At 38.1% G+C, this 15,143-nt stretch overlaps 1 protein-coding gene and 1 non-coding gene across 2 annotated transcripts in view; both read left to right on the top strand.

The window, feature by feature from the left end:
- Gbe1 (1,4-alpha-glucan branching enzyme 1) overlaps positions 1 to 15,143 on the top strand; it is a 240,595-nt gene that overhangs the window by 70,913 nt on the left and 154,539 nt on the right. Inside the window, exon 3 of the mRNA XM_021184815.2 lies at positions 8,161 to 8,276. Coding sequence (XP_021040474.1) covers positions 8,161 to 8,276 — 116 coding nt within the window. The remainder of the gene's footprint in view (positions 1 to 8,160; positions 8,277 to 15,143) is intronic.
- LOC115029593 (5S ribosomal RNA) lies at positions 13,105 to 13,223 on the top strand. Its single transcript, XR_003835164.1, has one exon. It is a non-coding gene; the product is annotated as a 5S ribosomal RNA (ribosomal RNA).

Raw genomic sequence — 15,143 nt, forward strand, 5'->3', positions numbered from 1 at the left:
CCAAGTTTATTTTGAGAAGTAGAACTATGAATAGGCAGGCATATATATGTATATATGTGTGTGTATGTATATATGTATATATGTACGTATATATGTATGTGTGTATTTATATGTATGTATGTGTGTATATATGTATATACATGTATGTATGTGTGTATATATATGTATATATGTATGTATGTGTGTATATATATATATATGTATATATATATGTATATATGTATATATATATATGTGTGTGTGTGTGTGTGTATGCTCTAATCCCATTTAGTCCCAGCTGCTGAGACCTCTAGGTCCACGACATTCTGTGTCATGACTAACTGACTGCATTTCTTTGATCCTATATAGACTCCTTCCTTTGCTCTTGAGTATTTCATGTCTTTTCAACCTTGACTTTCCACCATGCCTGCTCTATAGATCTGTAGCACTGCAGACATCAAACTGTCTAATTTTTCTTCTGGGACTATGGGGGAAAAAAATCACATGGTCTTGTGCAGCACTGCTTGTCCGGTATAGATTCATGGTTGCCAACTGCACAGAAATCGATTGCACACTTCTGACTCCACTCTCTCCACTCTCTACCTATCTATTTATTTTCCCCACACTGTGTGGGCTCCTGCTCTTATTTCACCATGGCACTGTTCTCTTTTATCGTAGCACTTAGTCTGATTTCTCTGAGAGAACAGAAGCCAGGCGAAAGGTAACATTTCAAAAGCCACCAAGTGTCCCTCTTCAATGCTGTTTGTATTTATATGTGCTTATAAAAGTTAATATAAAAAGTGATGTTACAGATCAATGCATTCACTCCTTTTTACCCTTGTCTCTTTGACAGTGTAAATCTGTGTTCATTTCCTCTTTCTGTGCTGTTTCCACTTCTGTATACAGAATTGCCACATCTCTCCTTCCTGAAGTATATTTATAAAGAAAAGGCTGTCCTTCATTCACTTCTGTCCTAATTCTTCTTCCCCCCAAAGACTTATTTAATTACTTATTCATGCATATGTCTATGTGTCCCAGCACCTGTGTGGGAGTGTCTGCGAGACCTCTACAGGGTTTCTCGTGTTGACAGCTCTACTAACTAACACTCACTGCTTCTTATCTATATTCACTGAACTAGCTTTCAAATATGCACACACTTATTCTTTGCACCACTGTGGTTTCAGAGCAGTGACTGGAGTGGCTTACTGGAGCCTAAGGAGGCTTGGCCAAGTGTTCCACTGAAAATGTAAGTAAGTTGAAATCTGAGAGTAAGAATTGGGAATTGGAAATTTGGAAATCACCATGAATTCAGCTTGGGACATTTTAGGCACTGATCTGATCTGAAGAAATGGAGGAAGAATTTGAGAACCTGGGCTGTCAGTGCCCAGGATGTGCACTTCATATCTTGGATGGGAAGAAAAATTTGCCTCATTGTACCAACTTATTGTGTTTGAATGTTGGAAACAAAAGGGCCGAGGTGGGATGTTCAGAATCCTCAGAGCATCAAAAAAAAAAAATCATTGAAATAACCTACTGAGAGAGCTATGAGGAATGAATTCAAGCAAGAATTATTCTTAAGGAAAGGACAGAAGGAAATAAAATCAAAATCAGAGGCCGGGGAAGAGTTCTTTCTGTGCAAGCATGAGAACCCACGCTCAGACCCCTAGCCCCTGCATTAAACACCAGGCATTGTGTGTACCCATCATCCCAGTCTCGGACCAGTGAGTCTTGGGGCTTCCTTGGCCAGTCTTTCAAAAAAAGGCATCTTCAGTATTAGGTATGAAATCCTGTTTTAAAATAAAAACAGAAACAAAAAGCAAAACCAATCAAATAGAAACTTGGTGGAAGTGAGTTCGGAAGATCATAGTCACCTGTGTCCTCTGCAGTTAACAGAAGCAGGAAGTGGTGTGCGTAGACGTCTGTCCTACTGAGGGGCCTTTTCTCTGACAGATCCAGTTTTCTCTGCAATAATAAACTCTCGTCTTCTGCAGGTATTTGTACTTATTGCTGAGACAGACAGAAATCTGTCCAATAGGATCAAACGAACTATTTCTCTCTGTGTGCCGCTCTCCTCTGTCTGTCTTTGAATCTATTTCTGTCTGTCTCTACATCAGCTCCCCCTGTCCTTACTTCCTCCCTGCCTCTTTCTCCCATTTTTCCCCCTCCTCATCTTTCTTATCCTGCTCTTCCTTTATCTTATTGTTATCTCCCATAAGTTCATATGCCATGATTACTGCTAGGTTCATTGTCAGTAAGAAGACTTGCTAATGTTTGAGGTTGAAAATGGGCATGATGACTCAAGCAGGCCTGCATTTCCTGCACTCCGAAAATAGTTGTTGGAGAGAAAGGAGTTCAAATCCACCTTCAGTAACATAGACCACAATGTTGGCCTGGGTGAGATCATCGCACAGAAAATAAACCATCGCAAGAAGAATTCCAGTTTGACATTCCAGGGAGAAGCCTAACTAACCAATGTGTCCCTTACTTAGAAGCTGAGAATGATGATGCATCCCGGCCGTATGACCCCTCACCTGGGATTTGGACCTGGACTGTTCTTCCTGTGGTAGAGCAGTCATAGGCTGACTGACTTACAAGCGAACAGACATATAGGATTAAGCTTTCCTACTAAAACACAAACAAACATAAGACAAAGCAAAACCAAAACAAAACAGGAAAACTAAACAACACATACACACACACACACACACAACACACAATTGCATGCAAAATATGTTTCTCAGAGTGTAAGGTTCTAAGACAAGAAACTGTGCAAAAGCAAAGCGCAGTTAAGAGCGTTGCGGTGCTCTATCATGCCCGTGTTTATATATGTCCAAGGTCAGAGCATTGGGAGCTAGAGTCTTTGGAATGTAGTTAGATCTTGAGGGGAGAGCCTCTAGGAGTGGAAGGAGTGTCTTCTAAATCATGCACTCGCAGGAGAGAGAAGACTTCTTTCTCCCCTACAAGACTGCAGCATGAAGATAGCACTCCTCTGCAGGAAGAAGAAAATCCTTGTTAAGAGCCTATCATGCTTGCTCCCTGATCTTGTTGCCTGGCTTCTAGGACTGTGAGGGGACAAACAGTGTAAGTATCTGTTGTTGCAGCCCAGGGTGACTGTGACAGATGTTTTCCGCATTTCTACTGGAGACAGATGACAGTTGGGTCTAGATGGCTTATGTATGTCAGAGAGTAAGACAAGAGACTGAAACAGGAGTCTGATCCTGACCTTGTCAGAAGCTCTGAGACTTGTACCTTGCAAGCCTTGCTCTTTGAGCCTGCTTCATTATCCATCCAGTGAAAAGTCTAATGCTGCATAGGACTTCTGAGATAATTGGATCAGATATTGAAGGCCCAGCAAAAGGAGAATCCATAATGCTGCTGCAGTCATTTTCACCAGACCACCTACTTACTGCTATTGTAATATTTTCGATGTTTTGTTTTGTTTTTTCATCATAATAAAACGATTCCTCTATCGTTAGGTATAAGACAGACTCTGGGCCTTGGCTCCTGTTATTATAAAAAAAGAAAACATATAGTATTTTTTATATTTGGCAGTTCTACTCCCCTGACCCAGTCAGTAATATTTATTCACATGGGAGACATCAACATATAACTTCCCTTACTTGACCATCCTATATGGACAGTTCTTAATGTTATCTCTTTTTTGTATAGTTAACTCTATGACTTAGATTCCAGTGTATTTTTGAAGGTTTAGAATTTCTATGATGTAAGATTTTTGTTGTTTGTTGGTTTTATTATCATTTTTTCTTTTTTTCTCCCCTTCCCCTTTTATTTTTGAGATAAGGCCTATTTATTTGTTTATTTATTTACTGTACGTGAGTAAACTATTGCTCTCTTTAGACATATCAGAAGAGGGCATCAGATACTATTATAGATGGTTGTGAGTCACCTTATGGTTGCTGGGAATTGAATTCAGAATCTCTGGAAGAGCAGTCAATGCTCTTAACCACTGAGCCATCTCTCCTACCCCCACCCCCACCCCTTTTTTTCTTGACAGTGTATCTGGGCTGGCTTAAATCTCACTTTAGCCCAGGCTTTCCTCAAATTCTCAGCATTCCTGTCTCAGCCTCTTAAGTGTGGGTCTCCACGTTTTAACTCCATACCAGCTCAAGGTAAATTCTTAGGTCATTGTCATTCTTAGCTTTGCGTGCATCTGTTGGTAACCATCTGTACAGATGTGCCTAGCTTGGGCTCTAGATGGAAAGAAAGATGGTTATACGTATTTATCTTTTGTCTGCTCCCTCCAGCCCGAAATCCTCAAATTGCCCTACCTTGGCAAGCCTTTAAACTTTAAGTCATTTTCTCTTCAAAGACATCTTTGTCCATCAAACTTGGCTTTTCATTCTACCTATTGACCAGGCTAACTTTTTAGTGTTAAATTTTTATATGTCTCCCTATGTGGCCTTTTCCTTGACAATATCTCTGACAGAACTTGATTTGAGTCCAAGGCAAAGATCAATGAACACAAACAAATAAAAGAAGGCTACCTGAGCTTTGTTTCTGAGTTATTTTTAACGGTTTCATTCAGATATTTCTCAATATGAGATAATTCTTACAGCATGCCTTTTACCTATTTAAAGTATACAATTCCCATACTTTTAGTAGAATTAAAAACTAGCTTGTGTAACACCATTCTCAGTTTTAAAACATTAATTTTTTTTCAAAAGAATCCTGCTATGCATTCTAAGTGCCATTTTATAATTGTCACAGTATTCAGGCAGCAATATACATTTTTGCCTATAAATTTGCCTAACATCAATATTTTGTATAGTGTATAACAAACACTCCTTCCAAAACTTACCCACATAGTCCCTGGGCTTGCCCCCGCCCCCTTTTCAAATTCATCACCTCTTCTTTTTCATGAATTGATGTTACATCTAACATTCTGTTAAATACAGAATACAACCTGTTGCTTGTGTGTTTTCAGAACTGACCATTTGGAGTTAGATAACCCATTGGTGTGCTGTTCCCTGGGGCAGTCCTTAGTTGCCCATAGTTCTCTGAGGGTCAGGGTGTTTGCTGTGACATTGTGGCTTCTAGGACTAAGAGAAGCTGTACCCAGAATGTCTCACCAACATGGATAGGGGAAGCCCTCAAGTCTTCTTATTTCCACACAAGCAGCTCTCAGACTTTAAGAACTGAATTCTGGGCTGTGTAGAGGGCTCCGTGGCTAAGAGAGCTTCCCGTGTAAGCATGATGATTTGAGTTCAAATCCTCAGCTCCCATATCCAACTCAGGCACAACCAAACATGCCTATCACCCCAGTGTTGAGGATGGACACTGGAACATCCGTGGAAGCCAGTTTAGCAGAAAGGCTTGAATTTCTTTTTCAGTGAGATCATGGCATAAGTGACTAAGGCAAGGGGCAATAGAGGCAGATACTTAATGTCCTGCTGTGGCTTATGCTTGTATGGATAAGTATCCACACACATCTGCACATATAGGCTCACTTAGGCACACAGGACTCACTTATGTCATACAAAAGAGCTGAGTCCCGTGTGTTGGACTTAGATAGGAGAGTAGACAGTTAGAGGGGCACGGATGTGGAGGGATGTGTCGAGCAGAGCACTTCTTTGATTTGTTTTATATAGTTTCCATGTTGGAATCCTCTACAAAATTTATTGTAAGAAAATTGAATGGCTTCCACTGCTAAAAGTAAATAGGTTGGTAAATAAATAAATGCTTTGATTGCCACTGTATTAAACCTCCAAGCAAGCCACGTTATTATCTTCATTTCAGTAAAAGTAGAAATTAATGAAAGAAATTTAAGAGGAAATGTAATACAACTCAATTTATCCCAAATAACAATAAGGTTAAAGAGGATAATCAGTGTCCCAATTACAGCCTATTTTTGAAAAGAAATGAAAACAGTGTATATCAAACATTATTGTTCCAGCCAGAAAAATAATGAGAGAAAACTTCTCTCATGCTGGTTGTGCATCTGACCCATGGAAGACAGAAAATGATGTGTCTGTTTTCTCGGTCCTCTCAACGATGGTACAAGTTCTGTTCTTGATGCCCTGAAGAGGAGTTTATTTACTGCACGCTGGGGATCCTTTAGGTGCTAGAGCTTAATTCTTACCGTGAACCCTGACTAAGCAACACAGGTGCGGTGTGTTGGTGTGTTATTAAAATGAGAATCCCTGGTTCTGCCGAGGATATGAGCAGTTGAATATTCCCCACTGTGTGGCTGGTCGGAGTGTGAATCGGAACTGCTAACCCAGAAAGTAGTTTGCTAGTCTGTATTTGAAACCCTCAATATGTGAAGCTCTGATGTGCTTTGCCTGATCGCATCACTTTATAATTGATAGCAAAGCAAGCTATTTGGACTGGTGTTTCTGCACAGAGATCTGACACCACGAGTTTTCATTATGACACTTTTGGAAAGGCAGAGAAGTCCTATATTTGTTCATCTGGCTTCAATGGGATAAATATTGTGCTTGTCTTGTTTCATCTGCCTGGTGTATATATTATTTTTTCCGATCTTAGAGAAAATCATCATAGATGTTATTTCAAATTCTCATTTCAGTTTTAATAGTTTTACAGCATGCACATCTCCATCCATGACTTTCTACATATTTCTTGAAGTTGGCATCAGAGGTGTTTTTGTGTTCACCTAGAAAATGAGCTTTGTAGTTTCATGTCCGTCGGCTCTGATACACTGCTGTAACATCCTTGTATGACACCCTATATGTCACTCGCCCATCTAGTCTTTACTCATTCTGTAGCTTATTTAAAATTTGCTTGCTTATTATTATTATTATTATTTTACCAAGTTATTTCAGTCGTTTATACCTTCTGTACTATGCTATTTTAGGTCTTTATAGGATGTTTGATATTCTGAAACTTTTACCTTCTTCCCCTGGATGCTTTCTTTGCCTTCTTTTTGGTTTGTTTGTTCCTTTGCTCCTTGTGTTACGTTTTTCAAATGTTTCTCTCCTGTTCCCTAAATGATTGAATACAGGTGTTAGAGTGCACTGCTAGTCTGTCTATTAGGGAGATAAGCTTATGTTTTAGTGATCAAATTTAGCAGTCTTTTCTTTAACATTTTAACTAATTAACCATAATTCTCCCCTATCCATTCTAAGTTTGTAAACACCTTTCTCAGTTTGTTTTCTGCCTAGGGATTCTACAGCTTTGTCAGATTGGGCATACAGGTGGGAATGACTTAGGGGTGTGTGAGAAGGTTTTGATCCATTTCTCTTATTTGCAGTAAGCATAACCAGTCGCTTTCATATTGGCTTAAGTATTGTAACTGTGATGCTTCTCTCTGTGCAAGGGTTGACTGGTGTTTCTAGGGGATGTTCTCCTTCATCGGGAGCATGTGAGCCATTGCTCTGTATTTGAGGTTAACAATCTACCTTTATCTTTGACTCATTTCTCTATATTTTATTTGAGCTATTTCTGCATATTTTATTTGAGCTAATTCATATTCTCATGAATTTGGGTACATAAAAATTAGTTCAATAAACATTTATGACCATGTGTGCACCTTATCTAATACACTAGGATGTTCTTTCCTTCTCATATAATTTTTCTTTGTTGGTGTTAATTTAAAATGACTCTTTAACTTTATGTTTGCTGATAAACAGATTAAAATGTGAAAGTGCATTTGAAAATGGTAAAATTTGTGTTTGATTTGAGGAAACCGAAGATAAACTTTTAGAAGCGTTTTAAAATTATTTTTACTTATATTTAAAATTATATTTTGGTACATGTATGCAGGCCTGTATGTGTGTCTGTATGTCTGTCTGTATTAAGGTATGTGTAATGAAGTCCTGGTTCAGATGGTAGGATTGGTTTGTTCTTTCTACTATGCTTGCCTCAGGGATTGAATTCCTGTCATTAAACTTGGTGGCAAACACCTTTACCCTCTAAGCTATCTTGCTACCCCAAAAAAGCATTTCTTACAAATTTTGAACTATCCTATGTTTTTCAAAGTGGCTCATAGAACACTTTATTATTAGAAAACAGTTTTTAAAAATAATGTTAGTTTTACAGGTCAGCATTATGTTATATCTTTGGTTAAATTCATAGTCCTCCCGGTCAGCATTATGTTATATCTTACATTAAATTCATAGTCCTCCCGGTCAGCATTATGTTATATCTTACGTTAAATTCATAGTCCTCCCAAGTCATTGGTTACATGATTTTTGTTTTTAGGTGGTTGGAATCCATTTTCTCACCCATATAAAAAGCTGGAATATGGAAAATGGGAGCTGTATATCCCACCCAAGCAGAATAAATCTCCCCTGATACCTCATGGGTCCAAACTGAAGGTATGTTCCGTCTTCTCCGTTTGTTTGTTTCTTCCTTTTTCTCGATGAAGTGTTTGCATATAGTCAAGCCTGCCCCAAACTCAGTCTTAGATGTGTACCACAATACCACTGAGGCCCGTTTAAGGCTAGTTTTGAAGGGTTGTATTTCATAGCTGGTCTTTCTTAGTTCTGTAGGTTTGCCTGGTCTGAGAATTGTGTGGATTTGCTCTTTCAGAAATATTATATTTTTCTTCCCTTTATATTATTGAGACAGTCTTTTGAGCCCAGATACTTCTCTGGCCATTAAAATTAAGTGTTGAGTAAATGATTTTCAAAATGTGGCTTCTGTGTAAGTGGTAAAATAATCAAATCTGTTTGTGAGCTTTTGAAATCCCAAATTTCAACTCTGAAATCTTCAGAATCAGAAGTGCTTTGAGAGCTGACATGATGACATCCTGGGAAAATTCTATACCATGACATTTTGTTTCTTAAATAAATTGTCAAGAATCTCTAATGCTTCTCTTCAGGCTATGTGTGTAAGGCAGAGATGAAATATGTATGCATGTTGTGTTTAGATTTAGATTTCCTCTCTAAGATGCCTCATTTATATGCAAGTATTAAAAAGATGTTCCTAAGTATTTTGGTAAGGTTTACTTAGCCTGTCCCAGGGATGAATGATTTATGTTAACGCTACCTTGGGTATCTCCCTCTTTACTCTGATTAAAGACCTTTATAAAGTTCTGCCTGTGCTGTGCTACATATTGCATTATGCTTCTGTTTCAAAAGTGGTCTACCTTAATCAAATAATGTTTGAAATTATTTCAACAGATAATATCTCATGGTTAAAAATGCTTTTTACATTCTCATCTGGGTTTTTAAAAATAATTGCCTAAGTGTCAGAAAGGTGGCTCAGAAGTTAAGAGTGCTGGCTGCTCTTCAGAGGTCCTGAGTTCAATTCCCAGTATCCTCATGGTGGCTCATAACTGTTTATAATGAGATCTGGTGCCCTCTTCTGGCATGCAGGCATATGTTTGGGCAGAACACTTTATACATACTAAATAAATCTTTTAAAAAATAAAGCCAATAACTGGTTTACAGCAGGGAGATATTAAATAAATATTAGGTAAACTTTTCTTTCTTCTGGATGAAACTCTAAGATTTATGGTGAGGGTAATTAAGAAGAGACTCTGATACAAGATATTATTACTAGTGTTTAGACATTTCAAATGATAAGGGTACACTTAGCTGCTACTGTAATACTAAACAGTGACATTTAATTATTCGTGTTTGAAAACTGATGGACCTTTTGGGGGAAGCTATTAAAATCTCTGTAAAAGACAATTGATAGGAACTTTTTGGCCCCTTACCCTGATGTTATCCCTGGGTATTCTCTCTTGGTAATTAAGAGCTGTGGTTTAAGCAGGGCTTGAAATTTTATTTCACTCCACAAAGGGATTGACCTTTTTATTGTGAAAGTCTCTTATGAATTATCTTGTAACCATTAACAAAATAAGCATTCTCTACTGCTGAAATTATAATTTTGTTCTCTGAAAAACACTTAAAATTTTCAACTGAACTATTGAAAAAGACTTTACTTCTTACATCAGGTTATAAATAAAACCTTTAAATTTTTATTTAAAGATAAAATGGTATAAAATAAATTAAACATTCATGTCCTTAAAGATACAAGGAAGACCACTTACCTCAAGGATAATTACATTCATATTATTCATCTTCTTTATACTTCAATGTACATTATTTAAAACATTTTGTTCACTATTTTAAAATGTATACTGATAGTACTGTTATTAAATCTAAAAAAAGAAATTAGCAATTTTCATAGTTATTAAGTATCCTTTTTGGTTTATGTATTATTCTTACCTGTCCTTGAAGTGTAAGTGAACACACACACACACACACACAGCCGCACACACCAACACTCACATATAGCATGCATGTATTAAAAATAGAAAGTGCTACTGGATTAAAAAATGAATAAACAATATATTCATTGTATGATGTGTATACAGCAACAGAAACTTACAGGGGTCAGTGATGCTCAAGCATTTAAAAGTCGATGAGAGCACGCAGGAAGAAATCTTTGTAACTCAGTGTGCTGAGTGAGTAAGGTGCACATTCATCCAGCTCTGAAGGGGGACACAGTACACCTTAAGTTGGTATTGTTGTCGAGGAAGCTATTTTCATACATAAGCATGCACGGAGCAAACTAGGGAGTTCACAAGACTGAGTTAGAAGTCTCAAGAATGTAACCCCTCTCTGCCACTAGAAAAAAAAATAACTGGAAACCCTGTGGGAGGGCGATGCCATCTTGGTAGGAACTCTGGACTTCAGTTGAGAAGTAAAGGTAGTTTGTAACAGCCTTCCCGTGAAGGAGCCAGAGGAATCAAGGAGACACTGATCTGTTCCCTCATTCCCCTTTTATCTCCAGTATCTTGTTGGAGCCAGACAATGGCCAAAGCTCTTAGAAATCAGAATCCCAGGATATAGGGTTCACAAAGGCCAGACCTGTGCATCAGAGACATGGGTAAAGAAATCAGAAAGGTAAACTGAACAGATTCACTGGGGGAAAACTGAAGATTTCCTTCCCATATACTAGCCCTAGCCTTGTCTCCTGCCTCACCTCCCACCTTTCCTCCTCTTCTCCCTCCCCCTTCTCCTCCTCCTGCCCCTTCTCCTCCCCCTCCCCTCCTCTCCTTTCATCTCCCCTCCCCTCTTTCCCTTTTCCCCTTTTACTATTCTAATTAAAACTAAGAGACTAGCAATGATATTTAGATTTAACTTATTTTCTCTGTCCCTTATATTTATGCCCCCCAACTACTCCTTACCAATCCGTAAAAGAATATGCACCAGGGGCGTTAACATTTACAAAGGCCTATTCATCTTATTAGTAAAAGCTGCCATAACAGAGTGCCATCGAATGGATAGCTCAAGTTATGGAGATGTACTTGCTCCTGGTTTGAGTTTCTGGAATGATGATTACGTTCTAAGCTATCCCTTCCTAATCTCAGAAGGGGGGGGCTTGTTTGTTTTCTCACATGGCAGAGAGAAGGGAGGTATTAGAGAGTTCATCTGTGTAAACTCTCCTGAGGTTTATAAGGGCACTGAGCCCATAATATACTTAGTTTCTACAAAGAGACTTGATGAATTCCCAGGGTCCCATCTCTAAGTAATATCATCTTAGGAGTTCTTTCCCTTATAAATTTAGACAGATGTAATTTGTTGCATAGCAGGATGATCCTGCTTTTCAATTATAAAACATTGTTAGATGTTACATAATTGATTGTTGGAAAAGAACATGAAACCTAATAGCTGCATTTTGCGATTTAGACCGTTGGAAAAAAAAATTAGAAGTTATAGTCATCTGTTTCCATACTTCATTGTATTACTAGAAAAGAAGTGAGTACTTTTAAAAGGCAAATTTACAAGATTACAAAGTAAATGCATTATTATTCATTGTGTCTTCACTGGAGTCTTTCTAACTGCATGGGTCATATTCTGAAATGTACTAGCACTGCACATCAGGGTAAGAGTTTAGGAGGAAATGGAGAGTGGAGAGAATGGCCCAAATGAAGTAGAATGTGAAACGTGTCCCGGATCTAAAATTTCATGTTGTAACATGTTCTATAGATCATAGGAAACAGACCTCCATTTATTTATTTATTTATTTATTTATTTATTTATTTATTTTTTAGCATTCTGAAAGACAGAATATTAACTCTTTCCTGACAGCCAAAGGGAGCAATAGATAGTTTGTGGAGAGAGTCTGGGGGATGTGATGAAGTAGATTAAAAGTAATGCCTGAGAACCAGAATGAGCTGCACAGGCATAAAGATGCAATGCAGAGGTCTGTGCTCGGGATGTAGCACAGGAGAATTTCCTGTCAGTCATCGCCTAAGAAGATTCATCAGTTAACGTGTGATCCTTCATCTCTAGAACATTTCATGTACTCTGTCATTGTCAATTTTCCTCCCTTTCTACCATCTCGTGCTTTTAAGGATACCTAATATTTGTATATCGAATCTCAGAGATTTTGTCTTTTTCTCTTAACCTATGCATCATTTTGACTTTCTGTTACACTGTGAAAGACGATCTTGTCTTTCAGCTGCTTTGATTTACTGGGTATTCTTTGAAAGTCTGTAAGGATTTGCTCTTGATTTGTACTTTTAAGTTAGGTTTATATTATTAACTGCTTCTCTTATTTTCCTGTGTTGGTTTTTAATCTCTGTATGTCATTTCGCAGGCTGTACTCACTACATGAGTTCCATTTTAAATTTAGTTTGGAAAGGCCTTTAATTTCTCTCTGGTGAGTTTCCCGGTTAGATAGTCAATGAACAGCCTGGCTTTGAACTGATGGGAGTGAGTGAAGGGTTTTGTTTTGTTTTGTTGTGTTTTTTTCTCCCCTCTGGCAATGTTTTCTTTTTCTTGATTTGAAATTTGTAACATATTATGCTTAGTGGGCAGAGTGGGCAGAGCTGGCCTGGAACAGAGAGAGGGCTGTATACTTGTCTATTGGTAAGAGCAAGAAATATGGAGGAGTGGTCTACCTACGTTCAGCCAGGTTATTCCCAACCATCATCTGAGCTCACTGTTCACTGGAGTTCACTGTGTCTAGAGACTCCTCATTCAGAGGAGTTTTCAGAGAATAAACTGGAATTTTCCACTGGAGGAATGCAGAGGGCTCTATAGAGACCTGTTTGGCTAACAGGAAGGCAGCACCCAGCAGCCGTGTGTTCTTATTTTAAACCTGATCTTCTTCCTTGTCCCAAGGGCTCCTGGATGCTGAGTCCTTCAGAGGGCCTGTGCTGGTGTGGTTAGAAAACTGGTACTCGTCTACGGCCATACCACCCTGAACACGCCCGATCTCGTCTGATCTCGGAAGCTAAGCAGGGTCGGGCCTGGTTAGTACTTGGATGGGAGACCACCTGGGAATACCGGGTGCTGTAGGCTTAAAAAAGAAAAAAAAAAAAAAAAAAAGAAAAGAAAACTGGTACTCTAGGCTTCTTCCTCTGTAAAGTCCGAGTATGGATTTGCCTTTTCTTTTCCTCACTTTTTAAAAACGTATGTTTATGAATGTTTACCTTCATGTGTATATAGGTAACAGACACATGCATGTCTGGTATCCACGTAGGTCGGAAGATGGCAAAGTATTCCTTGGTTGTGAACTCTCATGTGGTTTCTGGGAATCAAACCCAGGTCCCCTGTGGGATCAACAAGTGCTGCAAACCACTGAGCCATCTCTGTAGCCCATTCTTTCCATTTTGTTTACTTTCCTATCCTTTTAACTGCTTTCTATTTTTATAAAATTTCATTGCAATTTATGACATTTTTTTCTTTCTCTGTTACTTTATTTTTGCCATTACTTATTTGCTCGGGCGAGAAAAGAAACCGTGGGGAATTTGTCCTTTTTAATTCCAACTTCAAAATAGCCCCTCTAAGATGCAAGAAGTGGAGAGCACATTGCTCAGGAGAATACTTAATGATTTGAGGCCTCCACTAGGTCCTTGCTTTCCCGCAGTGTACGCTGATCATAAGATTCTGGCTATTCTTATTATCTGTCGCATGCAATGGCCTTACTTATTATTATATGTGATATTTCTTTTTTCTTCTGTGACCCACAGAAAATCCTCATTCACTTCATTTGTTACCCAGTTCAACTTAATCAACCTTAAGACCCTGAAACATCTAATTTTTGAGAGAGTGCACAGGTAGAATTAGATGCTTCCCTTTATGGCAAATATGATGATTCTTTGTGTTTGCAAATACAATGAATGTTAATGCACTCAATAAAGGAGCAGAGAAGGGCCTCTTTCCTGTAGATGAGAATAAAGCCCTGTTAAGAATTGACTCTTCTTCCCTCTTTTCTTTCGTGTATGTGTTTGTGTGTGTGTGTTTGTGTGTGCATGTGCATGTAAATTCCTTAGCATATTGATAGGAAACACAAAAAATTGTAAATATATGAAGTAATATTATATTTTTATCTGTTTTTTCTTTGTGACTGCAAAGATAAGTGGGAAAGTAGATGTGTTCCTTTTTGTATTTTATGTTTTTACCTATAACTTAAGAACAATCTTTTTTTTTTTTTTTGCTTTTTCTTTCCTAATATAGTAGTTAACAAGGTTTGGATTTTATGTTATTTTTGTTGTTGTTGTTTTGTTTTTTGGTTTTTTTTTTTTTTTTTTTTTTTACTGGGAGTATCGCACTGTCAGTTCTGGACCCAAGGAAGGAAGGGAGGGTCAATGGCAGTTTTTCTCTTGACTTTGTAGTACAGTACAAGAAAAACCAAACCCAAGCAAAGCATTTATTACTCTGTGCCCTAAACACAGTTTCAGTTTCATATTGTTTTCCAAAAATGACCATATCATTACAAAACTTCATACTTCCTGTCCCAATTTTCATACACTATTCAGAGTGGCCTTCATACTAAGACATGGGATTCTCTTCCTGTTGTTCTCCTGTTTGAATTCCTTGTGATGAAATTCCCTGACCCATTAGGTTCTGCGTGAGACTTCTGAATTAGTTGATAGGAAGTTTACAGTTCAGTTTCCCTATGCCCTGTACTTTTCTCTTTGATAGTCACAATCCCATGTATGACTGTGTAATTGAGCACTTACCTGTCTTCATGCCCGTGTGCTTTTCACTTACATCATGGATACCAGGCTTCCTGGCTCTGTCCAGAGCCTCCCATTTCTGCCTTATGCTTTGCACTTCAGTTTTATCTTCATTCTTTATATGAACTATACTTGTGTACTTGTTGGTTTTTTTTTTTTTATTTGCTTGTTTTTTAATCTCATTTTGATTAGTTTGGTCTTCTCTCAGAGCAGTCCAGACAATATACATTTTACGCAAAATGGCTTTCCCCTGTTTTAT

Source organism: Mus caroli, unplaced genomic scaffold (assembly GCF_978045245.1).
Source record: "Mus caroli unplaced genomic scaffold, Mus_caroli_1 scaffold_17, whole genome shotgun sequence".
Lineage (NCBI taxonomy): Eukaryota > Metazoa > Chordata > Mammalia > Rodentia > Muridae > Mus > Mus caroli.